This window comes from Liolophura sinensis, chromosome 2 (genome assembly GCF_032854445.1).
Source record: "Liolophura sinensis isolate JHLJ2023 chromosome 2, CUHK_Ljap_v2, whole genome shotgun sequence".
Classification (NCBI taxonomy): domain Eukaryota; kingdom Metazoa; phylum Mollusca; class Polyplacophora; order Chitonida; family Chitonidae; genus Liolophura; species Liolophura sinensis.
In genome coordinates this window covers 1,025,500-1,051,736 of record NC_088296.1, presented here as the reverse complement: position 1 = coordinate 1,051,736, position 26,237 = coordinate 1,025,500, and the positions used below count along the sequence as shown (strand labels likewise).

At 42.1% G+C, this 26,237-nt stretch overlaps 3 protein-coding genes across 3 annotated transcripts in view; 1 reads left to right on the top strand and 2 right to left on the bottom strand.

Annotated features, from left to right (window-relative positions):
- Nucleotides 1-12,547, bottom strand: part of LOC135462720 (CTD small phosphatase-like protein 3) — a 40,354-nt gene extending 27,807 nt beyond the window's left edge. The window contains exon 1 of the mRNA XM_064739941.1: nt 12,523-12,547. The gene's annotated coding sequence lies outside the window, so the exon portion shown is untranslated. The remainder of the gene's footprint in view (nt 1-12,522) is intronic.
- Nucleotides 12,548-12,626: 79 nt separating this feature from the next.
- On the top strand, nt 12,627-17,290 carry LOC135462806 (serine/threonine-protein kinase Nek8-like). Its single transcript, XM_064740075.1, has 2 exons — nt 12,627-13,770; nt 15,018-17,290. The coding sequence occupies exons 1-2, from the start codon at nt 13,348-13,350 to the stop codon at nt 16,677-16,679; spliced, it is 2,085 nt and encodes a 694-aa protein (XP_064596145.1). The 5' UTR covers nt 12,627-13,347; the 3' UTR covers nt 16,680-17,290.
- A 1,401-nt stretch (nt 17,291-18,691) lies between these two features.
- Nucleotides 18,692-26,131, bottom strand: LOC135462913 (H/ACA ribonucleoprotein complex subunit 2-like protein). Its single transcript, XM_064740221.1, has 4 exons — nt 25,951-26,131; nt 23,250-23,319; nt 21,739-21,844; nt 18,692-19,351 (listed from the first exon to the last, which is right to left on the bottom strand). The coding sequence occupies exons 1-4, from the start codon at nt 26,102-26,104 to the stop codon at nt 19,226-19,228; spliced, it is 456 nt and encodes a 151-aa protein (XP_064596291.1). The 5' UTR covers nt 26,105-26,131; the 3' UTR covers nt 18,692-19,225.
- Nucleotides 26,132-26,237: the final 106 nt, after the last annotated feature.

Sequence of the window (26,237 nt, the reverse complement as noted above, 5' to 3'; positions counted from 1 at the left end):
CTAATCACACACACCTACATGAGGTGTACAGCCCAGTACAATACTATACACAGAGGGGATGAAATGGTCACTTGGGGCTAATCACACACACCTACATGAAGTGTACAGCCCAGTATAATACTATACACAGAGGGACTGAAATGGTCATTTGGGGCTAATCACACACACCTACATGAACTGTACAGCCCAGTATAATACTATACACAGAGGGACTGAAATGGTCCCTTGTGGCTAATCACACACACACACATACATGAAGTGTGCAGCCCAGTATAATACTATACACAGAGGGGATGAAATGGTCACTTGGGGCTAATCACACACACCTACATGAAGTGTACAGCCCAGTATACTATACACAGAGGGGCTGAAATGGTCCCTTGTGGCTAATCACACACACCTACATGAAGTGTACAGCCCAGTATAATACTATACACAGAGGGACTGAAATGGTCACCTGGGGCTAATCACACACACCTACATGAACTGTACAGCCCAGTATAATACTATACACAGAGGGGATAAAATGGTCCCTTGTGGCTAATCACACACACCTACATGAAGTGTACAGCCCAGTATAATACTATACACAGAGGGACTGAAATGGTCACCTGGGGCTAATCACACACACCTACATGAAGTGTACAGCCCAGTATAATACTATACACAGAGGGGCTGAAATGGTCCCTTGTGGCTAATCACACACACCTACATGAAGTGTACAGCCTGTTAGTCCATGCTAAAATAATGATCATTATAATGACCATTAATTATGGTTTCATTGTTTCACTTTTCATATTAAAAAAGGTATGGAAATAGTATTTAGCCAGGACACACATGTACAGTATATGTGCACATGTTTGAAAATGGTCTGAAATTCCCAAGGCACACATGCAGTTTACAACAGCACACGAGCACAAACTGCATGTGTATTCACAGAAGTGCCGGTAACCATTTCCCTGTAGGTGCGGAATTCCCAATGCACACGAGCACAAAATGAACATGGATTTACAGAAGTGTAGGAAACCATTTCCCTGTAGGTGTGAAAGTCACAATGCACATGTGCACAAACTGCATGTGGATTCACAGAAGTGCAGGTAACTATTTCCCTGTAGGTGTGAAAGTCTCTATCCACATGTGCACAAACTGCATGTGGATTTACAGAAGTGTCGGTAACCATTTCCCTGTAAGTGTGAAAGTCTCAATGTTCATGTGCACAAACTGCATGTGGATTTACAGAAGTGCCGGTAACCATTTCCCTGTAGGTGTGAAAGTCCCAATGCACATGTGCACAAACTGCATGTGGATTTACAGAAGTGCAGGTAACCATTTCCCTGTAGGTGTGAAAGTCCCAATGCACATGTGCACAAACTTCATGTGGATTTACAGAAGTGCAGGTAACCATTTCCCTGTAGGTGTGAAAGTCACAATGCACAGGAGCACAAACTGCATGTGGATTTACAGAAGTGCAGGTAACTATTTCCCTGTAGGTGTGAAAGTCCCAATGCACATGTGCACAAACTGCATGTGGATTTACAGAAGTGCAGGTAACTATTTCCCTGTAGGTCTGGAATTCCCAATGCACACAAGCACAAACTGCATGTGGATTCACAGAAGTGCAGGTAACCTTTTCCCTGTAGGTCTGGAATTCCCAATGCAGACGAGCACAAAGTGCATGAGGATTTACGGAAGTGCAGGTAACCATTTCCCTGTAACAGCACCGCTTGCAACCAAGTGAATCTGATAGGTGATACAATCATGTTTTAGGATTTGTGTTTAAAAGTTCATATAAAGTCTATCAAAATTCTGCCACTGTTGTGATTGTTTGCACATTAATAGAAAGGTACCCTAACCCACAAATTAACCCCTAGAAGTCAAGTGGGATTTTGGCCAATGTATCACGTGTTGAAAACAGATTATCTCAGGGTGGGATAAAATTTGGTGGAGTATTTCACTTCTTATATATACTTTTATTAAGTGAACTGTGATGAAGTGCTGATAAAATTTGAAAGAAATCTTTAAAAGTAGCAGTTACAATCAGAAATCATGTAAAAATGTTGTTAAACAAACCACAGAAACTATCGACACGGAAAAACATGCTGAAGAAAGCATTGCCATGTAGGAGTGTAGAATGACAATGTTGCAACAACAAGTCATCAATAGCCAAGTGGCAAAAATCTGACAATTGCAGAAGCATGAGAAAGGAACTGATTAGCTCTGATATTATGACAATGTATTAAACAAAGTGCTAATTCGAAGTGTTAACACGTCTTTTCATTTTAGTGTGTTTGTGTATCCCATACATTTAGCGGTGCACAACTTGCAGGTAAAAAACAAAAAGAAAAAATGTCTTGCACTATGTAGATGTATGAATGCTCCATGGATATCAACCAAGGTGTCATCTCTGTCTTTAGGTCAGCCTGTTCTAAAATTTCCAAACTCACATATATGTAAGTTGAACACCCTGTCCTAAACACCTTGCCTCATCTGGACATACCTGTCCCACCCCAACACCTTTGCTTAAGTTGGGCGCCTTGTCCTAAACACCTCGTCTCACTTGGACATACCTGTCCTACCTTAACACCCTTGCCTAAGTTGGACAACCTGTCCTAAACACCTTGTCTCATTTGGCCATACCTGTCTTACCCTAACACCCTTGCCTCATTTGAACATACCTGTCTTACGCTAACACCCTTGTCTAAGTTGGACAACCTGTCCTAAACATCTTGTCTCATTTGGACATACCTGTCTTACCCCAACACCCTTGCCTCATTTGAACATACCTGTCTTACGCTAACACCCTTGCCTAAGTTGAACAACCTGTCCTAAACACCTTGTCTCATTTGGACATGCCTGTCCTACCTTAACACCCTTGCCTAAGTTGAACAACCTGTCTTACGCTAACACCCTTGCCTAAGTTGGACAGCCTGTCCTAAACACCTTGTCTCATTTGGACATACCTGTCTTACCCTAACACCCTTGCCTCAGTTGAACATACCTGTCTTACGCTAACACCCTTGCCTAAGTTGGACAACCTGTCCTAAACACCTTGTCTCATTTGGCCATACCTGTCTTACCCTAATACCCTTGCCTCATTTGAACATACCTGTCTTATGCTAACACCCTTGCCTAAGTTGGACAACCTGTCCTAAACACCTTGTCTCATTTGGACATGCTTGTCTTACGCTAACAACCTTGCCGAAGTTGGACAACCTGTCCTAAACACCTTGTCTCATTTGGCCATACCTGTCTTACCCTAATACCCTTGCCTCATTTGAACATACCTGTCTTACGCTAACACCCTTGCCTAAGTTGGACAACCTGTCCTAAACACCTTGTCTCATTTGAACATACCTGTCTTACCTTAACACCCTTGCCTAACTTGAACACTGTACCCTACCCTATTAAAACACCCTTGCCTATCTTGAACACTCTACCCTGCCCTATTTAAACACTCTTGCCTATCTTGGACACCTTTTTCAAAATTGTCATAACATACCTGGTACATGTGAAAGGAGCCTTTGGTCAGCTAAAAGATGTAGACAATAAAACAATGTCAGGAATACGAGATAAATGGAACAAACAACAGACGGTATTCCACAGGGCCAAAAAAAAGTGGTCATATCAGGCGTTTAATTATTGATTTCTTTCTTGAACCATGTAAACCTGTAAGAAATGTCACAGGGAAGGTGTAAGAAAAATGGCATCTACACAGGCAGCATTCATCCCGTGGATGTCTTCGCTTAAGATCCTAACCTAAATGCCCAAGAGAATAACAGCCCTCTGGAAATCTCCCACACTCTTCTGCCCCCCACCCCACCCCCACCCCCACACACTGTGATTAGCATCATCCTCATCATCATAATAGCACATGTATGCACACACACTGACAAGTGTACACACCATGTAGTCTGTGATACCCCAGGTTTATTACAGACAGCTACTGGCTGTCTACACTGCAGTGTATAGGTGTATGTGGAGTTCCATACAGCACAGCAGTCCTGACCCCAATACTCAACACCCGCTATTTATAGGCAAACCCCCAACATATTCATCCACAGAGAAATTTATGAAATTGGCTCTGCAGGCTTCTCAGTGCATATGATGTACAGTAAACAGGGAAGAAGTTCAGAATGGGATGGTGTAGTAGAGGGCCCCCCAGGTAGAGACCCTCGTACAAGCAAACTTACAGACAGCCCACACCAGGTTGTGCTGGAGAAAACCATGAGCATACATTGACCTACATTCTGACAAGTGTTCACAGAAAACGCTGAGCTCCCGATCGATCAATAATCGATTGCTTGTCACAATTATCGGCCAAGGGAGGACAGAGATTAGGATTTTGTCCATGCACAGAATGTAGAACATCAGTAAAACTGACAAAATTATCCGCACGGGTCAGACAGGCTTTGTTAATCTTAACCGCCTCTGGCCGGTCAGCCAACCCCATCAAAGTCTCCGTATTTGTTTGCACCTTGAAGAAACATCTATACACATTAGAACGGCAAATCATTGAAGTCCGACAAGCGGTCATCCCACTCCAGGCCCTCCATGGAGTAACCACTACTGGCAGACGGCCAATATTTTGGCCTCACAGAGTTGGGACTCTGTATTGGAGAGAATAGTAACCAGGGCAAATCTAAACTAACATCCTTGCTTGTACAGTGTACTACCACAGCCAGACCTGAGGGGTGGGGGAGGGGGGGGCAAGCCACGCGCCTCACGGGGATACCTCACCTGTGATAGTGTAACGATGCTCCTGCTCAATGGATCACCTGGACTCACAAGTCCTTAAGCTCACTGACACACATACCTACACATGGTCTACGCAGTACTGCACCACTTCCACTTGTCAAAATGGGGATAGTGAGGGGGGTGCCCGCTTGCCACAGTATCATATGTAAATCAATTTAGCTCGCTAGCACTAGATATAAGATACATGTACAAGTACTTCCAGGACTTTGCTGGATTACTAATTAATTTATACATTAATACACAAAGGGCAATAAAATAAGGCTTTTTGTTCAGTTTTGTCAACATGACTGATTTCTAAGAAAAAAAAGCATGCATGTGCATGGACAAATAACCTACTTGTTACAGCTTTTGAAGAACTTTTTCGTTGTCACTTACGTGTATTGTAAGCCCTCTTTTCATTGGTCAGTGAGGATGGCTATGACCTGTTTCTCTACTCTACACTCTATTAAGACCAGAGTTATAGACAGAGAACTGTAATTTGCTTGTCTCCCATTCTTCAGGATAACTTACAGCATTGTGTTGTAATAAACAAGTATCACATCGCTACATCACATATGAATACCAATACATCATCACATTGGGCAGCCTCCGCTGTACACACATACCAATACATCATCACATTGTGAAGTCTCTGTTGTACACACATACCAATACATCATCACATTGTGAAGTCTCTGTTGTACACACATACCAATACATCATCATATTGTGCAGCCTCCGCTGTACACACATACCAATACATCATCACATTGAGCAGCCTCCATTGTACACACATACCAATACATCATCACACTGTGAAGTCTCTGTTGTACACACATACCAATACATCATCACACTGTGAAGTCTCCATTGTACACACATACCAATACATCATCACACTGTGAAGTCTCTGTTGTAACCACATACCAATACATCATCACACTGTGCAGACTCCATTGTACACACATACCAATACATCATCACATTGTGCAGACTCCATTGTACACAAATACCAATACATCATCACACTGTGCAGTCTCTGTTGTACACACATACCAATACATCATCACACTGTGCAGTCTCTGTTGTACACACATACCAATACATCATCACATTGTGCAGACTCCATTGTACACAAATACCAATACATCATCACATTGTGCAGTCTCTGTTGTACACACATACCAATACATCATCATACTGTGCAGTCTCTGTTGTACACACATACCAATACATTGTACACAAATACCAATACATCATCACATTGTGAAGTCTCTGTTGTACACACATACCAATACATCATCATACTGTGCAGTCTCTGTTGTACACACATACCAATACATCATCACACTGTGCAGTCTCCATTGTACACACATACCAATACATCATCACATTGTGAAGTCTCTGTTGTACACACATACCAATACATCATCAGATTGTGAAGTCTCTGTTGTACACACATACCAATACATCATCAGATTGTGAAGTCTCTGTTGTACACACATACCAATACATCATCAGATTGTGAAGTCTCTGTTGTACACACATACCAATACATCATCATATTGTGAAGTCTCTGTTGTACACACATACCAATACATCATCACACTGTGAAGTCTCTGTTGTACACACATACCAATACATCATCACACTGTGAAGTCTCTGTTGTAACCACATACCAATACATCATCACACTGTGAAGTCTCTGTTGTACACACATACCAATACATCATCACATTGTGCAGTCTCTGTTGTACACACCTACCAATACATCATCACACTGTGAAGTCTCTGTTGTAACCACATACCAATACATCATCACACTGTGCAGTCTCTGTTGTACACACATACCAATACATCATCACATTGTGCAGTCTCTGTTGTACACACATACCAATACATCATCACATTGTGCAGTCTCTGTTGTACACACATACCAATACATCATCACACTGTGCAGTTTCTGTTGTACACACATACCAATACATCATCACACTGTGCATTCTCTGTTGTACACACATACCAATACATCATCACACTGTGCAGTTTCTGTTATACACACATACCAATACATCATCACACTGTGCAGTCTCCCTGGTACACACATACCAATACATCATCACACTGTGCAGTTTCTGTTATACACACATACCAATACATCATCACACTGTGCAGTCTCCCTGGTACACACATACCAATACATCATCACACTGTGCATTCTCCATTGTACACATGCCTTTCCTCCGTGTTTTCAACGTATATCAGCCTACATACATGTACATGTAGATGTCAGTACAGTTGCAAATGTCTTGTGGGGTGGTCTTATTTATTCTGTCATGAATTGTAAGGAAATTATTCTCACATCATTTCTTCTGTGTTTGTTAAAAAGTTATTCTAAAGGCATTAGTTCATATTGACTGATAAAATTATACATTTTGTGAGGCCCTGTAAGTGACCAATCCAACCAATGTAGTTTTGTCACCAATATCAAATTAAAAATGTGCATAAATTGCGCTGAAAGTTGCTTTTTTTCATGCTTTTAAAACTTTAAAAGTTTGAGGAAATAGGGTAAAACAGAATTTACCGAAACCCAAGAGTGACACTTGTGGCTCATAAGTCCTCAAAGTACAAAAGAAAGTGAAACATAAATTTTTTTCTTGGACAAAGGTAAACAGTTACAGGTTATCATATTCATATTTCTCTGTATATATGCATGTGTATGCATGACCTGACCGTCATCAAACACAGTGCTTGATGAAGTGGCCTGTGCATGACCTGCTAATGAAATCAAGAAAAAAAAGGTCATGTCAAACTTCATTTAGTGTAAAAAGCCTAAAATATGGGTATTAGAAGAAAACTATTTTTCATAGACACTCTGAAACTCAAATGCAAAAATCGATTTCACTGAACACTTATATGGCAAATCATGACTAACAGAAACCCTCTCTGTAGTTGCTGTTACTGCATACCCTCATGGGTCGCTGGTAGCCTGTTACCGCTAAGGTATTACGCAGTGCATCAGCTGACATACAACCTAGATGTAGTAGCCACAATAAGAAGTACGCTGTTCAACAAAGATAGTTATGCAGACTTCAACAGTGTAATAGAAAGGGTATGAGGTGTTGGCAACAACTTTTCTGTGAGCCACCCCAGAAGGATTCCAATGGTGTTGTCTCTGTCCTCAGACTTACATATACATGGGTGCCTGGGTCATGAATGTCCACAATGCCTTGGTGATGGGTAGTGCCAAAAGCTGTACAAGGGCAGCCTGAGCTTCCGCTCATAGTTTTCAGTCTGGCTTTCTACATACGGTTTGACAGGTACATATATATGTCAATGGAAACTGTCTTGACAGGCAAAACAAGACAAAAATGAAAATCTCGCGAGATAAAAAGCATTTTTTTTTTTTAGATTAAATGACATTAGTTATCAGCCAATCAAATTTCTGCATGTGACCATTTAAAATTACAGCTAAACAAGTTGGCACTGAACACAAAGAATACCACCAATCTGCATATGCCCCACCCCCTCAGCTGAGAAATTTGCAAGCCGGCTCTAAGGCTGGTCTCCTTACTGTCTTCAAATCTTTCAGGCCATAATTTTTCGTTAACACTAATGACTAATGAAAAGTTGGGCATCAGTTAGAGAAAATCATCAAGGTGAAGCTTGAAAATTTGTAAATTTTGTTTTTCAATTGATTCTTTAAACGAAAGACAACAGCAGACCAAATGTATCAAAATGTATCTCACCAAAAAGTTTAAAAAGCATACATGTTTTCATGATTATTTATATCCCAGATACTGCAATTTGAAGTAAACAAAATGGCACATACACACAGAAAATCAAGCCAGCTGTCAAGTAATCAAATTCAGCCAATCAACCACAAGGTTTTCCATCACCCAAGAACGCACGATGACATGTTTCTGCTAGGACGTCACATAAGGTTTGTTTTGCCTTTTTGCCATGTACACTGTAAACTGAATGAGCAAGTGAAGTGAAATGTTCAAAAATGGCATAGCTTATGGGTTTGCTAAAATTCTAGATTAAAAACTGATTCATACAATTACAAGCATATCAGAAGGAAACAGCTGTGGCAGTTTCTGAGGGTCTGTTTCCACACCTACTCCGCAAGAAATACATCAACTAAACATGTGAGTTAGGAAAATTAAGTCATTTGTCACCTAGTTCAACAGTTAATCAGTGTGAAAGCACATACTTACATGTACCAAGATCTCATGTGCGAATGTACAGCTTCATTTCATTTTTGTTTTTTACATTTGGTCACCTGAATTCAGTGGAAGAGTCATTGTGAAGGACACCACCAGATCCTGTACACATTCCCAAACATTAACATTCCCAATTATATACAGAACCTGCTACATGTAATTGTGTTCGGCCTTGTCTATGTTTTTTTTTCTTGCTTACATGTACATGTGCCTGATTTTGTGTTCTGCCATCAGCCTGCCAGACACCCACGCACGGCCGCCAACACGATTCTGGCTGTTTTGTTCAATCAATAGACAGGAGGAGGAGAGCAGTGACAAGCTTTATATAGTGGCTGATGTCAGGCTGGTTAGAAACACACAGCCTGGTCAGAACACACCACATAATGTACACGTAGACCTTGTCACACGTGCACATGTGCTGTGAACGGGCACAGGAGAACATAGCCTTGTCACGCGGAACATGTACTGTCCACGGACACAGGAGAACGCAGCTTTGTCACGCGTGAACATGTGCTATCCACAGACACAGGAGAACGCAGTCTTGTCAGACAGGCCGTACACAGGGCTTTCATTATTAACTATAAATTGAGAAAAGGCAACCTTGGAACAGTAGCTATCAACGTGACAGAGCACTAAAATGTTCGAAGAAAAATAAGTGCTTTGGAGAAAGAACATGTCGGTGGCTAGCTGGATGTATCTGGCTAATTTTTTATAACATTAGGCGGCTACAGGTACATGTATGATATCATAACTGGTACCTGCCTTCTAATGATCTCCCGGCATATAATGCTATACAGGTATATATATATATATATATATATATATCCATATACTGCTGATGAACTTTTTGTTCTTTTTTCTTTTTATTTTTAAGAAACTCACGTGCTCAAATTGCTGACTAGCACAAAATAAAATGGCATACATGTACATGTAACAAGCAGCTGTTGAAACCTGAGTCGACCCCTGGGCATTGTCTTGCTCCTTGATGTGGATCAAGTGAGCTGTGCAATCTGCTGTCAGAGGGCTCAGATCTTTTCTGTTGTTTTCATACATCCAGATGGAATTTGAAATCATGCTGTCTCATCACCAGATTTTCTTCGGTTTCCTTAGTTTTGTAATAGGGTAGCTCAAAGACACTGAGACCATTCCATCCCATCTACCCTTCCCGCCCCACCCACCCACGTGGTGTTGAAAGTAATGTAAATGACAATGAATGAAGCACAGTGTCAAACAAAATTCATGACTTTATATATACATTTTTACTTAACACCTTATTTACCTGCTGCCTGATTAAATATTCAGACTTACTTCCCTTAGCTCTATTTGTAAACTATAAATAAGCTCATGGCCACTCTAATTTCCAGCATGTATTAATTTCTATGAAGACCTAAACCGATTCATTAAGACGTACATATATGCATTTCACCTACGGTTTAGCTTTTCAAATGACACTTTTACTTGATTTTGATTGACTCAAAATAGGGCAACTTAGGAGGTTTTTTGCTGTCAGTTTCTTATCACAAAAACTAGATTGTTATGGCACCTGACGTATAATGAAGTCCAATGATAACTTCTGCAGGTGCATTTTTACAGGCCAAACTTAGGTGTGAAATAAAATATTCCTCAAGTCCACATTCCCTCACAACTACTGCAAATAAATCAATGTCTTTTATACACTATTCAAATGATCATGTCTTGAAGTTTCTCTGAATATCAGCTGACCTTGACAATAAGGTCAGGGATCGTTCTTCATCAAATGTACCAGAATTTCCAGAAAAATTTCCCCATCACACCCCGATCCAGCAAGCTTAAAGGATACATGAAACGTTCTGTTTTTTTTTTCTTAATACCGAGTGTATAATGTAGCCTAACATGTAGAAGTACAAAAAAGCTTCTCCTTTTCCTTCTTGGGGCGTAAAAAGGGCTTTAAACTAGTTTTCCTACCCCCACCCCCCCCACCAACCCCCACCCCCACCCCACCAGGTCAGTCTTGGGATAAAGTAGCCTACTGTGGTGATGTCAATGGTGAGAGCAGTCAAAACCACTTTGCTTGGTGACAACCCAAATTGGGCGACTAAGCTGGTCGGGTGTTCCTAGTATGTTCATCTAGGGCACCATTTCGAAATATTTCCCACCATTGATGGAAAATATGCCATAAAGACACATTGGTTATTAGGAAATATAAAATATGCCTCACAATTAAACTTTTTTTATCTCAATTTTTGGCATATCCTACTTCATATTCCACAGAACAATACTCGTTTTTTAGTATCTTTTCATGTATCCTCAAAAGTTTCTCTCCTCTTTGATGTCTCAACTCTTCTAAAAGGACTTTCCACCTTACATTATAGTAAACAAGTCAACTTGCGTACTTAAAGACTTGATGTGACACTGGGATCTGTTAAAGTGAAGGAGTATCCTGCTATACATTAAATCACTATCCAAACATAGCCTACATGTACATGCAGTCGAAGCTCAGTCGTCTAAATGTATTTAAAACCACAACCACTGATATGTTGTACTTTTGTGGGTATTAACAGGACAGGGATACCGTGTTCACCTTAAAAATCTGCCTGGAAATTACGTAGCAGTAAATAAATCATTCTTCATCAAATTTACATATCATAAAATTACTTTTGGTTTTGAAACTTACATTTTATACAAAGGATATCATCATACACGTGCCTTCCAACAAAAACCTCATAAAACATTTCAAATGGCAACAAAACTTCAGGAATCTGGCAAAATGAATAACTTAATGAGAGTTGAAATTTTACATTAAATATCACTTCCTCTTAGTTAACTCCACTGTTTATCACCTACTTCCAGCAAAACTGATGAAACACAATTTTCATAAAACTCAAATTACTCTAAATCTCTTAACACAACTGCTTCCTTCATCACTTATTTCCTGAAAAATTGATAAAATATTTCAAAGGATATGATACAAACATTTTTTTACTCCACATGTGTTCAGCTGTAAAATTCCTTTTTCACTGATTTTATTATTCTTTTCATGTCACACATAAATCAAATCCGTACTACTGTACATGTAAAGTTGCTTTTCTGTAAGTGTACCACAGAGACCCCCTCCCCCCCACCTCGAGACCCTCCCCGCGCTTCACTGACGGCCTCGATACTTGTGTATGGCCTGAACGAAAAAAAGATCTTTCCATCAAAAACAGAAACATTGTCAAAATTTCACCAAATAAAAACAGAGTTTGAAACCAACATAGTCTACGGAGTACTTTCTGCAAATGTTACAACAACGGTCAAAGGGATCCATTAATATCTACTACTTGGCTTTCGGAAGGCCCGAGAAAAAAAAAATAGGCTAATTTTGGGACACATCATTTTCAGTGTTGCCATTTCATGTACGCGATGCCGGCTTCTGCTACCCGCCACCCACAAGAAAATTACCAAGACAGACTCAGTTGTGCATCAATTAGCACCTTAATAAGCTAGTCTACGCGCAGAAATGATCGCCCTATCGTTTGCCACACGCTGCGTCCGCGATCGTGTGAAATTTCCGACAGACAGATGAGAAAAGTTATCAACTTACCCCGAAGATATGTTTACTTCGACTCCATTTCGCGCGTAGGCCGTAGTAGCCGGAAATAACCCATTGCACATGCGCACTGTCTGCCGGCCGTCTGGACGGTGATGGAGAAAGATTCGTGAGATTTTGGACGTCTTCTTCAAATTTAAGTGTAGAATCTTCTCAGTCGGTAGCTGGACAATATCTTGGCCACGATGGAGTAGTAAACCTGACACCAAGAAGTATTTTGCCGACGAGACCATTGATGACAGGCCCAGCATAAGTTCAGATGGCTTTGAGGCCTGAGAAAAAAACTAGGTCAAGTTCTTGGCTGTGTCAGTTGATGTTTTAGTTTTAGTGGAACAGCAACAAAAAGTGTAAATATAATGGTTGCGACACAAATAAGAAACATTTACTTTCAAAAATAACGTGCATACATTTGGAAGGGGCAAGAAAAATAACTTCTCGATATGTCGGCATAAAAGTTAAGTCTGAAGAAAGTTTTGCAGACACCTCTGTCGTTTGTACTATGATAGTGATATAACAACACGACACCATTGTCAAGTTGACATCCATACGTCACCGTTTAATTCTGAAGATTTCAGCATCAAGATCACTGATATTGAATTCCTCATCACCCTTCCTACCAAGAAGAGCTTATTTCTTGAGACAAGGTGATTTTAACTAAACTACAGTATGTACCATGTTGAAAATGGTGTCATTTATATTTGATGATATTCATGACAAAAGTGAGTGACATCAGCAGTATGGTAGGCCCCTGCTTGGTGATGCCAAAACTTTCTTGTACTTTTTAAGGGAAATGTGAGATTGGAAAACTGAGTCTGTAACATGGAGAAATATGAGAAAATAAGAGTTGTGGGCCGTGGGGCTTACGGGACAGTTCATCTGACGAAACGGCTCCACGACAAAAAGCTAGTGATAATAAAGCAGATCCCGGTGGAGCAGATGACGAAAGAGGAACGCCAAGCTGCACTGAATGAAGTGAAGGTTTTGTCAATGTTAGACCACCCGTACATCATACAGTACTATGAAAACTTCTTGGAGGATAAAGCCTTGATGATCGTTATGGAGTACGCCCAGGGAGGGACGCTCTTTGAGTATCTGCAACAGCGCAATGGGAATCTACTGGACGAAGAGGAGATACTGCAGTTCTTTGCACAGATGGTGCTGGCGTTGCGACACGTACACTCGAAGCAAATTCTGCACCGTGATCTGAAAACGCAGAACATCTTGCTCGACAAGAAGAAACAGGTCAGTTGTAAGACAGGGTTTGTCAGGGAGTTGTGAAGTTCATATTGCTGTGTACATCAGGTAGTACCTGTAGAGGATATGACATCGGTCCATTAAAGGCCCCGTTTTTAACATGAAGAAGAGGGTGAAAAACTGGACAAATGGCAGCAAGATGAACTTCACTATCCTCAGTCACAAGAAAGACATTTTTTTTATTTGATTGAAGTTTTGCTCTATATGGGTACTCAACAATATTTCACTTATACAACGGTGCCCAGCATTATGGCAGAAAGAAACCAGGTAGAGCCTTTTGGAAACCCAAAACATCTGAAGGTTGCTGACATACACGTATGACCAGAGAGGAAGCCAGCATGAGCTAGACTCGAACTCGCAGCGACTACATTGGTGAGATTGGAAGGTTATTGTGCTGTGCTAGCGCGTTCAGCAGATTTGCTATGATGATACTGTCGGGATCTTTAGGGTTAAGCATAAGGTACTTGGTGCATAAGGTACTTGGGTTCCGCTTGGTGTCTGGTTACTTCAGCATCATGGATTTAGTGATATAGCATGGTTATGATATAAGCTCAATTCGTTTTTCATTTTTGGGAATGAGAGGAGGTTTGTCATGTAACTAAAATCAACCATCTCTGGATTTACCGTCCACTCTTCTACCTCTAGACTACACGTACATGTATTTGTACGTGTTTAAAGGGAAATTCTGTCGAGGCTAGAGATACATGTGCTGACTGCAGATCCAGAGGTCACTGTATTCCAAATGAACAGCTGGTAAGCCTGGTTGCTGGGGTACAGTAATCTACATACATGTACATCTAAATGCACAGGCTGCCATTCTTTGGCTGGTTATGTGCTCAGTTTTTGACCTGGCACTGCTGAAAAGTCATTAAACATGTCAAACGCAAGACTCATTTTTCAAATGGAACCCAATATAAAAATTCCTGTAATACAATTCCTGTTACAGTGTTAAAGCGACAAAACAAAATCTAGATAAAAAGGAGACAGTAATTCAAATCTGATTGCTGATTAAAGTGATTAGTAGAATCTGTACCTGTCTGAAGAATTCAATCATTTGTCTTGAGAAAAAGTATCAAGCAACAGTTTAAATGTACAGTAATCTAAAATGGATTTCCGGGATAAGAAGCTATGAGAATCTCTGACAAAACACTATGAAAAAGGAGTCCTAATAAAAATGGGAACTGGAATTCAAACTTTCACGCTTATGAAGTTGGCTGTGTGCTTTTTGATTACAGGTGGTGAAGATTGGTGACTTTGGGATTTCTAAGGTGCTGAGTAGTAAGAGTAAGGCCTACACAGTAGTGGGGACGCCTAGTTACATCTCCCCTGAGCTGTGTGAGGGCAAACCATACAACCAGAAGAGCGACATCTGGGCGTTGGGGTGCGTACTGTATGAATTGACGAGCTTGAAGCGTGCATTTGAGGCGGCTAACCTGCCAGCGCTTGTGCTGAAGATCATGCGGGGGACATTTGCACCGATCTCGGAGACATACAGTGAGGACTTGCGGTCGCTGATCCTCAGCACGCTCTACCATGACCCACTGAAACGACCGCATATCAACCAGATCATGGCCCAGCCCCTGCTGATAAACCCCATCATGAACCTTCATACGGACATGGGCAGGATTCCATGCACCCGTGTACACCGCCCACTCTCCAGCCTCCCCGCCACGGCGCGTGGTAGAATGTCCATCAGAGGAAGTCACGTGCTCGCACGGGATTCGCTGAGCGGGAAGCCAACCACGCTTAGTTCTGTGTACTGCTGGGGTGGCGGGCTAAATGCACCTGTAAAACTCCCACTACCCAGCAGTGACACGCAGGTGATGCAGGTGGCTGCTGGGCGAACAAAGAAGGCAGCGGTGACAAGGAATGGCCGCTTGTTTGTCTGGGAGTCGCTGGGTGTTGGGGAGGGTATCCTCCCGGGGACGTCGACGGAGGCGCCAAGCTTCGTGCCGCGTTACCTGGAGGGGCAGTCTGCTGTGGTGATTCAGCACGTGGCTTGCGGGGACCTGTTCACGGCCTGTCTCACTGACAGAGGCATCCTCATGACATTCGGCAGCGGCGCCAATGGTTGTCTCGGGCATGGAAACTTCAACGAGGTGTCTCAGGCAAAGATTGTTGAGGCATTGTTGGGGTATGAGGTGGTTCAAGTGTCGTGTGGTGCGTCACACATTCTGGCAGTGACGAACGAGCATGAAGTGTTTGCCTGGGGCCGTGGGGACAATGGCCGTCTGGGGCTGGGGAACCAGGAGACACAGTGCACACCGCAGCCCGTGCCCATTCCCAACAATTTGAGCGCGCGCTCTGTCCACTGCGGAGTGGACTGCTCCGTCATCCTGACATCAGACAACAAGCTCCTGTGCTGTGGGAGCAACCGTTACAACAAACTGGGCATGGATGAGGTTTTGGTGGGAGGGGAGCCTACTCCGGTTCATTCTGTGGAGGAAGTACTAAGCTTCAGTCCGGTTATGACACTGCCTCTAAGCTCATTGGCTGTCAAAGAGGTTGCCATGGGTACGTCGCACACAGCTCTGGTGACTGTGGATGGCCGGTGTTTCACCTTCGGCTCCAATCAGTTTGGTCAGCTCGGAGTCCAGGCAACGTCTGATGACGATTCGTGCATGCCAAGGTGCGTGGATTCTCTGAATGACTTATTGGTGTGTGCTGTGGCATGTGGGGACACATTCACCGTGGCTGTCACTCGGGAAGGTAGGGTGTTCTCCTGGGGGAAGGCATCACGAGGCCGTCTGGGAAGGCGGGACGGAGAAACCTCCTGCCCTCATCTTGTGACCTTCTCTGGGGAGGATCCATTCACCGTCATCTCCTTATCGTGTAGCCATGGCAACACGTTGCTTGCCACTAAACCCATTTCAAGGGCAACTAGTCCGTTAGAATGATCAAAAGACCTCCCACCAACATTTAAACAGTTGTTTTGTGGACAGAATAAACCTTTTTTCAATGTCAGAAAAGGGTATAAACATGAAACTGAAACTTTAAAAAATGTTTTAATGTGGCCTATCTCAGCAATTTATCCTGTTGAAGGATCAATGCACATGATCAGAAAGCCTTTAAAAACTGAACAGCCACAAAAACACCAAGAGTGGACTAAAGGAAAAGGTGGATCATCCTTTGTTTTTTCTTTTCTGTTTTGGATTTCTGAAATTGAACAGCATGTGCAGTAAGTGCTACATGGTACATGCGGGACATGTACATTTGGTAGGGATTGTGATCACGTTAATGCTCAGCACAAAGTATACCGTCGCCATTCTTTTTTCATTTCTCATTTTATCATTGATCATTAATCTTTATTCATTTTATTTCATGCCATAAACCTTCATCCTGTACGATACTGGCTGTGTCTAAAGGTACTGCTCTCCGTGGAATACTCCTGGATTTATACAGCATAAGAATCTTGTTCATCTTCTGTCTTTCTTTTAATGTACATTTCTTGGATTCTTAACTGTACATTGTTTCAAAGTGGAGACTTTTAATGAATTTATTTGATCTATGTTTTTTTTTTCTTAGTGCTTTCACAGCAGTTGTATGCTGTTAAGAATATATTACTCTTATACACGAGATGTAAACTTTATTGGTGGAGGGAGTTGGTTAGTGCGCTAGCGCAGCGTAATGCCCATGAGCCTCTCACCAATGTGGTCGCTGTGAGTTCAAGTCCAGCTCATTGGTTGGATTGACCATTGTCAGGGCTTCACAGTAAGTATAATGCCTTCAGAGTATGCTTGAATAAACACCTTGCACACATGCAGTAAGGCTGAAGAAGAATGGTAAGGTTCACATGGTCGATAGACGTGGAACTACAACAGGTATGTTCATTTATTTGATTGGTGTTTTCTGCTGTACTCAACAATATTTCACTTATATGACAGCAGCCAGCATTACGGTGAGAGAAAACCGTGCAGAGCTGAGGTTGGTGGAAGACCTTCTCATGTATGACCAAAGAGGAAGCTCGCACCACTGGACTAAAACTCACAGCAATACCACTGGTGAGAGCCTCGAAGGTCATTCTGGTGTGCTATGGTAATCACTAGGCTACAGAAGACACCCATTCCGCCCCCCACCTCCCCCCCCACAACCACCACCGTACAAGTACATCCCCAAAATACACACACCTGTAAGAAATTTCACTATCATCAAGTCAGCTTGTCCAGCTTAGAAATTTGTAGAGCAAGCCGAAAGAAATCTGCCTTGTGGCACAGATATACTGTGCCCTGGCTTCTTGTAACAATTGGCTGGCAGAGATAAATTTATGCTTATGCCTTTTGTCTTCAAGCTGAAAAATCTTGGCCTGAAATACATAAAATGTATGCAAGGCAAAACCATGCCTCAGAGTGAAATTTGCATGTTAGCACATCAAGTCGCGTTCATATGGTTAGCAAAGCACTTTACAGAAGTGTACTTGAGTAGGATGTAGCACTAAAAGAAGTGTGTCATAAAATACATCACTTCTAAGTGAGATAGCGTAATGACCCAGGAGCCTCTCACCAATGCGGTCACTGTGAGTTCAAGTCCAGCTCATGCTGGCTTCCTCTCTGGCCTTGCATGGGAAGGTCTGTCAGCAACCTGCAGATGGTTGTGGGTTTCCCCCGGGCTCTGTCCAGCTTCCTTCCACCATAATGCTGGCCATCATCGTGTAAGTGAAATATTCTTGGGTACGGCGTAAAACACCAATCAAATAAATAAATATAAGGGGGATTAGTTTTGTGGTTTTGCAGAACCCATGGCACCTCGTCAAGCATTTACTGACATTTTACTGACATTTGAACCAATAACAAAATTGTTCAAGAGAGAAATTACATTCTACTTTTTCTGAAAATCAACACAAAATTATAAGAATTGACCTGGTTAAAGAAAAAAGTCCTAACTCCCCAACATTTAATGATTAAGAGATGTTTTATTTGAAGATGCTTGAACTTTCTGGGCTCTGAATGAAACAAATGATAGATCACTGGCTATTAACAAACATATCGATCTTACACATAAGGCAAACCTTCAATTGTTGTACAATAACTTACCCACAGTTTACGTTTCCAACAAAATTTTCACCTTGTAACAATGTTACAGTTACTTGAAATTTTGCCTTAAGTCTAAGATCACTTTGTGATCCTGGGGCCTGGTTCTCAAGTCTGGCTGTGCCCTGCATGTAACCATCTGTACGAGCCATAATAGCTGGCCCTCAGTACAGAGTGAGTCTTATCTCAGTCTTAGTGTTCTAGACAGATGGCGCTCAGATGAAACAGTTCAGAACAACACTTCAGACTGAGCTGTAGCATTTCACTTCTTATAGGATGGCACGGAATGATCCATTTCGTTTGGTTCCACTGTCAAAAAAGACAAAAAAGGTTACGGTGACAGTTTCTGAGACTTTTGTCTGAAGTGTTTGTCAAGATAAGACAGCCCCTTCTCTGTGAAGAAGGTCCCCCGGAGCTCAGACAGGAAGTGGAAGTTCTGAGAGGGCGGCAGAACATTCGTCGTAGAGTTCCCGGTAGTCATCGTGCGGCTTGACCATCACCATACAGGTGGGGCGCACGGACCCCAGGGCCGCACCCAGGTCCTGAAACCAACAAACAGATGGGGTTAGGCATTAGACAGGACATCACAAATGAAGTGACTAATTGCTTGATGCTCATGCCTAAGACTGTTTCACTTATAAGAAAGCAGTCAGGTTTATGGGTGGAGGGAACTGAAGAGTCCAGAGAAACCCACCAGCCTTGCCCTATCCCAGAGTAACCCATCAGCTTTGCCCTATCCCAGGGTGACCCACCAGCCCTGTCCTATCCCAGAGTAAACCACCAGCCCTGCCCTATCCCACAGTAACCCACCAGCCCTGCCAAATCCCAGAGTAACCCACCAGCCCTGCCCTATCCCAGAGTAACCCACCAGCCTTGCTCTATCACAGAGTAAATTACCAGCCCTGCCCTATCCCACAGTAACCAACCAGCCTTGCCCTATCCCACAGTAACCCATCAGCTTTGCCCTATCCCAGAGTAACCCACCAGCCCTGCCCTATCCCAGAGTAAACCACCCACCTTACCTTATCCCTGCCCTATCCCACAGTAACCCACCAGCCCTGCCCTATCCCACAGTAACCCACCAGCCTTGTCCTATCCCAGAGTAACCCACCAGCCTTGCCCTATCCCAGAGTAACCCACCCACCTTACCCTATCCCACAGTAACCCACCAGCCCTGCCAGACGGACATGACAAACACCTTGACTTAAACGCAAATGACACACTAGAATGAAGCAGGCTTACACATCAGATGAAAGGCCATTAAATATTGTCCAGGAAAATAGTTTTGATTTTATATTTTTTTTAAATAATTTTTGACCCAGTAAAATGCATTTAACACTTTGGATTCTATTGTGGCGTTTTCTGACCATACTGAAACCTGTGATGTCACTTCAGCTTTTTGCCATTTGACACACACTATTTCAAGCCAAAATATGGCTGCGACTGATATCAGTACCCTCACTGATACCCTCTGGGTCCCAAGCGAACACCATAGAATCCTTTGTTTTAAATGCATTTTAGTGGGTTAGAAAAATATTTCAAAAAATTAAAGTTTTCCTGGACAGTGTTTAATGGTTTTTTATCTGATAAATACTTTATTTCAGCGTCTTCTTTGCCTTTAAGAGAAAACAGTGAAAGATGGATGTGAACATGCAACCCCACTGATCAATGGTCAGATGCTCCCTTCAAACATGGGCCTGGATTCACAAAGCAGTGTACGACATTTTTTGATCGTACATTGTCATACAATATTTTGTACGTCATTATTACATTATCGTACTCCTATATGTGGGATTATCGTACATGTACAACATCTCTGTGAAACTGGCCCCATCACTGGGTAATCATCTCATCCTGTGAGGCCCCCTCACAACTGTGCCCAGCGGGGTAACCATCTCAGCCCCTGAGGCCCCCATTACAACTGGAGTAAGTCTCCTGGATATATTTCTGAAAATTTATTCAGAAAAAGTATTTCCCTTTATTGTACCTACATATAGCCTAATCCTGCCATATTTTCAACCATCTCTGTGACCAATATTTGAAACATTCTCAGAGAATTATGAGGTGTAGAGAAATAACCTGCACAGTTAAATGAAGCTTGTATCTTTAGCAACACAAACAAATCATTTTTGACATTAGTTTCATGATAATTATAGGCATAAATTCCACTGAAAGAAGTGTTTTATTGGTTGAAAAGGTTGGACATTTACAGTACACATGTACACAGTTAAGCCGTGGTCACATGGTACTGACCAGCTGCAGACCATACTGCGCTGTCAACAACTGGCAACAGTTCACAGTTAACCCTTGTCTGAATGTATTTAGGACAAATCTAATTCCATGGCCCGAGGGTCATGAAGCGACCTTAGGCTAACGTCAACATTTCAATCATCAAACTTGGTATGTTCTTTTCCGTTATTTTAGCTGAAAGATGTCATGTTTTTCTATGTACATGTAATTATGCTGTCCACTAAATTAAAAGAGTTTGGACCTATAGCCTACATACTGTATAGGCCTACATCAATAGGCTCACTTCTAATCTCATGCCACAGTCTCATGCATGACATAATAGCTGCTGTTGTGTGACAAGGGAGATAATTCATGTGTGGATTGTGCAGTCAATGGCTGCACACCCATGGCTCTGTCAGGCAGCAATCAACCTTGTAGTACTGCAGAACAGCCGTGCAGTTGTGAACCATGCAGCATAGTGGGGCTGTACTCTGGTAGAGGCCTCTCTGCTCAATACAGTACAGGATAAACCATACAGTGCCATGTTTCCATGTAGCATTCCAGCATAAATCACTCGGTGGTACTGTCCACTACAGACTTGCAAAGAACACGTCAAGAAAGTCAAGATTTTCGAATTGGATTCTTTACACATCAGGAGGCCAAGAACTGTGCATAACTATGGCAATGCTTTATGACATACCTCTTTTGAGGGGGTGTAACAATAGGGCATCCCTTTTTCCTCGCAGACCAGGGGCATGTGGCAGATCACCTCAATGGGGTTTGTGTCCCCAGCCAAGATCACAAGTCTGAAAACATAAGAAGTCGCATGGATTCACGATCTAAGCAGAGTTTGTGTCCCCAGCAAGGATGGAATGTGTGAAAACACAAGAAGTCATATGGATTCACGATCTAAGCAGAGTTTGTGTCCCCAGCAAGGATGGAATGTGTGAAAACACAAGAAGTCATATGGATTCACGATCTAAGCAGAGTTTGTGTCCCCAGCAAGGATGGAATGTGTGAAAACACAAGAAGTCATATGGATTCACGATCTAAGCAGAGTTTGTGTCCCCAGCAAGGATGGAATGTGTGAAAACACAAGAAGTCGCATGGATTCACGATCTAAGCAGAGTTTGTGTCCCCAGCAAGGATGGAATGTGTGAAAACACAAGAAGTCGCATGGATTCACGATCTAAGCAGAGTTTGTGTCCCCAGCAAGGATGGAATGTGTGAAAACACAAGAAGTCGCATGGATTCACGATCTAAGCAGAGTTTGTGTCCCCAGCAAGGATGGAATGTGTGAAAACACAAGAAGTCATATGGATTCACGATCTAAGCAGAGTTTTTGTCCCCAGCAAGGATGGAATGTGTGAAAACACAAGAAGTCATATGGATTCACGATCTAAGCAGAGTTTGTGTCCCCAGCAAGGATGGAATGTGTGAAAACACAAGAAGTCGCATGGATTCACGATCTAAGCAGAGTTTGTGTCCCCAGCAAGGATGGAATGTGTGAAAACACAAGAAGTCATATGGATTCACGATCTAAGCAGAGTTTGTGTCCCCAGCAAGGATGGAATGTGTGAAAACACAAGAAGTCATATGGATTCACGATCTAAGCAGAGTTTGTGTCCCCAGCAAGGATGGAATGTGTGAAAACACAAGAAGTCGCATGGATTCACGATCTAAGCAGAGTTTGTGTCCCCAGCAAGGATGGAATGTGTGAAAACACAAGAAGTCGCATGGATTCACGATCTAAGCAGAGTTTGTGTCCCCAGCAAGCATGGAATGTGTGAAAACACAAGAAGTCGCATGGATTCACGATCTAAGCAGAGTTTGTGTCCCCAGCAAGCATGGAATGTGTGAAAACACAAGAAGTCATATGGATTCACGATCTAAGCAGAGTTTGTGTCCCCAGCAAGGATGGAATGTGTGAAAACTGAGTGACTGAACGATGAATTGATCACCTAAGTGGTATTTCAACCAGCAACAACCACAAATTATTTACCTGACAGGTATACATGCCACATTGGCCGAAAACAAATGTTAGATTTATTTTTTATTTGATTGAAGAATATTTTACTAATACGGCAGAGGTCAGCATTATGGTGGGAGGAAACCGAGAAGATCCTGGGGGAAACTCATGACCATCCACACATTGCTGGCAGGCCTTCTCACTTACACAAACTTTAGACTGGACTGAAAATCTGTACCAACCCATTCTCTCCTTTCCGAATGAACTTCTGGATTTCCCGAACTCCTTTTCGCAGCTGTTTCTGTTTATTGGCTGTAAAAAACAAGTGCAAATCATGACACAGATGTGGCACAGCCAGAATACAGTAAAACACAAGTACAAATCCAAACACAGATGTGACACAGTCAGAACAAAGTAAAACACAAGTACAAATCCTAACACAGATGTGACACAGCCAGAACACAGTAAAACACAAGTACAAATCCAAACACAGATGTGACACAGACAGAACACAGTAAAACACAAGTACAAATCCAAACACAGATGTGACACAGCCAGAACACAGTAAAACACAAGTACAAATCCAAACACAGATGTGACATGACCAGAACACAGTAAAGCACAAGTACAAATCCAAACACAGATGTGACACAGCCAGAACACAGTAAAACACAAGTGCAAATCCAAACACAGATGTGACACAGCCAGAACACAGTAAAGCACAAGTACAATTCCAAACACAGATGTGACACAGCCAGAACACAGTAAAACACAAGTACAAATCCAAACACAGATGTGACACAACCAGAACACAGTAAACCACAAGTACAAATCCAAACACAGATGTGACATGGCCAGAACACAGTAAAACACAAGTACAAATCCAAACACAGATGTGACACAGCCAGAACACAGTAAAACACAAGTACAAATCCAAACACAGATGTGACACAACCACAACACAGTAAAGCACAAGTACAAATCCAAACAGATGTGACACAGACAGAACACAGTAAAACACAAGTAAGAATCATAACACAGATGTGACATGGAAAGAACACGAAAAAACACAAGTACAAATCCTGACACAGATGTGACACAGCCAGAACACAGTAAAACACATGTACAAATCCTAACACAGATGTGACACAGCCAGAACACAGTAAAACACAAGTACAAATCCTAACACAGATGTGACACAGTCAGAACACAGTAAAACACAAGTACAAATCATAACACAGATGTGACACAACCAGAACACAGTAAAACACAAGTACATATCATAACACAGATGGGACACAACCAGAACACAGTAAAACACAAGTACAACTCACGACACAGTCAGAACGCAGTAAAACACAAGTACAACTCCGAACATAGATGTGACACAGCCAGAACACAGTAAAACACAAGTACAAATCCAAACACAGATGTGACACAGACAGAACACAGTAAAACACAAGTACAAATCATAACACAGATGTGACACAGCCAGAACACAGTAAAACACAAGTACAAATCCAAACACAGATGTGACATGGCCAGAACACACTGTCTTAGATCTAGTTTCCAACTATCTTCTGAAACAACCAAAGTTACATTATTTGTCATCTTTTCATGTAAATGAGGGAAAGTTGAACAAAAATATGGGTGAAATGGATTCACTTTGTGAAATTAGCAAGATTGGTGGAATAGATACCAATTCAGAATGCAAGGTGAGATTACAGCTTTTAGCAATCACTCTGAACTCTCCAGAAAGTTTTTAAATCCTTCTCGCCAAGCATGGGCCCAAACCCATATCGGATACAGTTACCTGCTTTTGTCAAATATGTCGAGGTTATCAGCACAGCGAGTAGCTTTAAGCATTAACAAAGAATCTCAGGTACTCACTCAGTATGTATGTATGGTCAGAGTTCAACATCGTACTTAACATTTTTCAGTCATTTGATAACGAGGAATCATTAGCACGGCTTAAGAAAATATCGGACCAATGCTGTGCTTGCGACAAATCGATTGACGACAACTTTTTAAGTGTGATGATTAATCACTGATTAGACAGGTAAATATCAAAAATTGAGGAAAACAGACCGTACTTCTAGGGCTAGCCTTATAATATTCTAGCCCTACCACATCTCTATGCTATTATCTGGCTGTAGACAAGATCATACTGAAGCGCTTGGAGCACTCCATCAAACCTATGCTCTGAATCTGCCTTCATGTATTCTTAGCAAATACACATACTGTTTCCTTGTTGGCCTACCTTCTTATAAAGAAACCTGAAGATAAACATAAAACTCATCAACTTAAGGTTTCCTCCACCACCATGTTTGGCTTCAGTTTGGCTTCAGTTTGACGTGGGTAGTTTACATCTTCTCTAAGAGAAAGTTGAATTCTAGCTGCACTTTTAGGCTACCAACGTCATAGCGAAGTCAAACATAACGGTTTAATGTTTCTTCGGGTTTCTTTCTAACAAGCTAGGCCAACAATCGAACAACACGTGGGTTTTACTAAGAATACATGTAGGAACATTCACAGCCTCAGTTTCTGAGCAGTCTCGAATACTGGCTAAGGCATAACACTGTGGTTGAGCTAGACTGTTAGAAGACTAGCCCTGGAATTGTGCCAGGCACTCCACCCTTCTGCTACAGAAGCCCTCCATATGATGTTCTTTTCACACTGAATGATGGTTTGCCTTCCCTGAAACCAAGTCTAGACTTTATATTTTACTTAGGATTTTAAGTTTGCTTTCCGTCACCGAGGAGTTGACCTTAGATTTAAAATCCGGTACGTGGGAAGATCTGCCATCAACCTGCTGATAGTCGTGGGTTTCTTCCCACCATAATGCTGGCCGCCGTCGCATAAGTGAAATGAGTACGGCGTAAAACACCATGCCTGAACCGGCTGGCGACAGTGGCGTTGTTGTTGTTACACTTTGGTCTTCACCTTTCTTGATGACTTTGTATAGTTTTTTCGTTAGTTTTCTGGATGCCAGCGGCTGTGATATCGGACTCAGGAACTTTATCTTTTCTTGGTAGACGGTTTTGTCGTCTGTGCCGTCCTCGGCTGTTGACTCGTCTAGTTTCTTCGTCTTCCCCATTTCTAACTTCGTCCCCACGTGTGTGTGTGTGTGTGTGTACAGGTTTCGTCGCTTTAACATGCCAGGCGAAGACAACTCTTGGTGGGCGAACAATGTCATTCAGTCATCCAATCGATGTTCCAGTTGCCTCCCT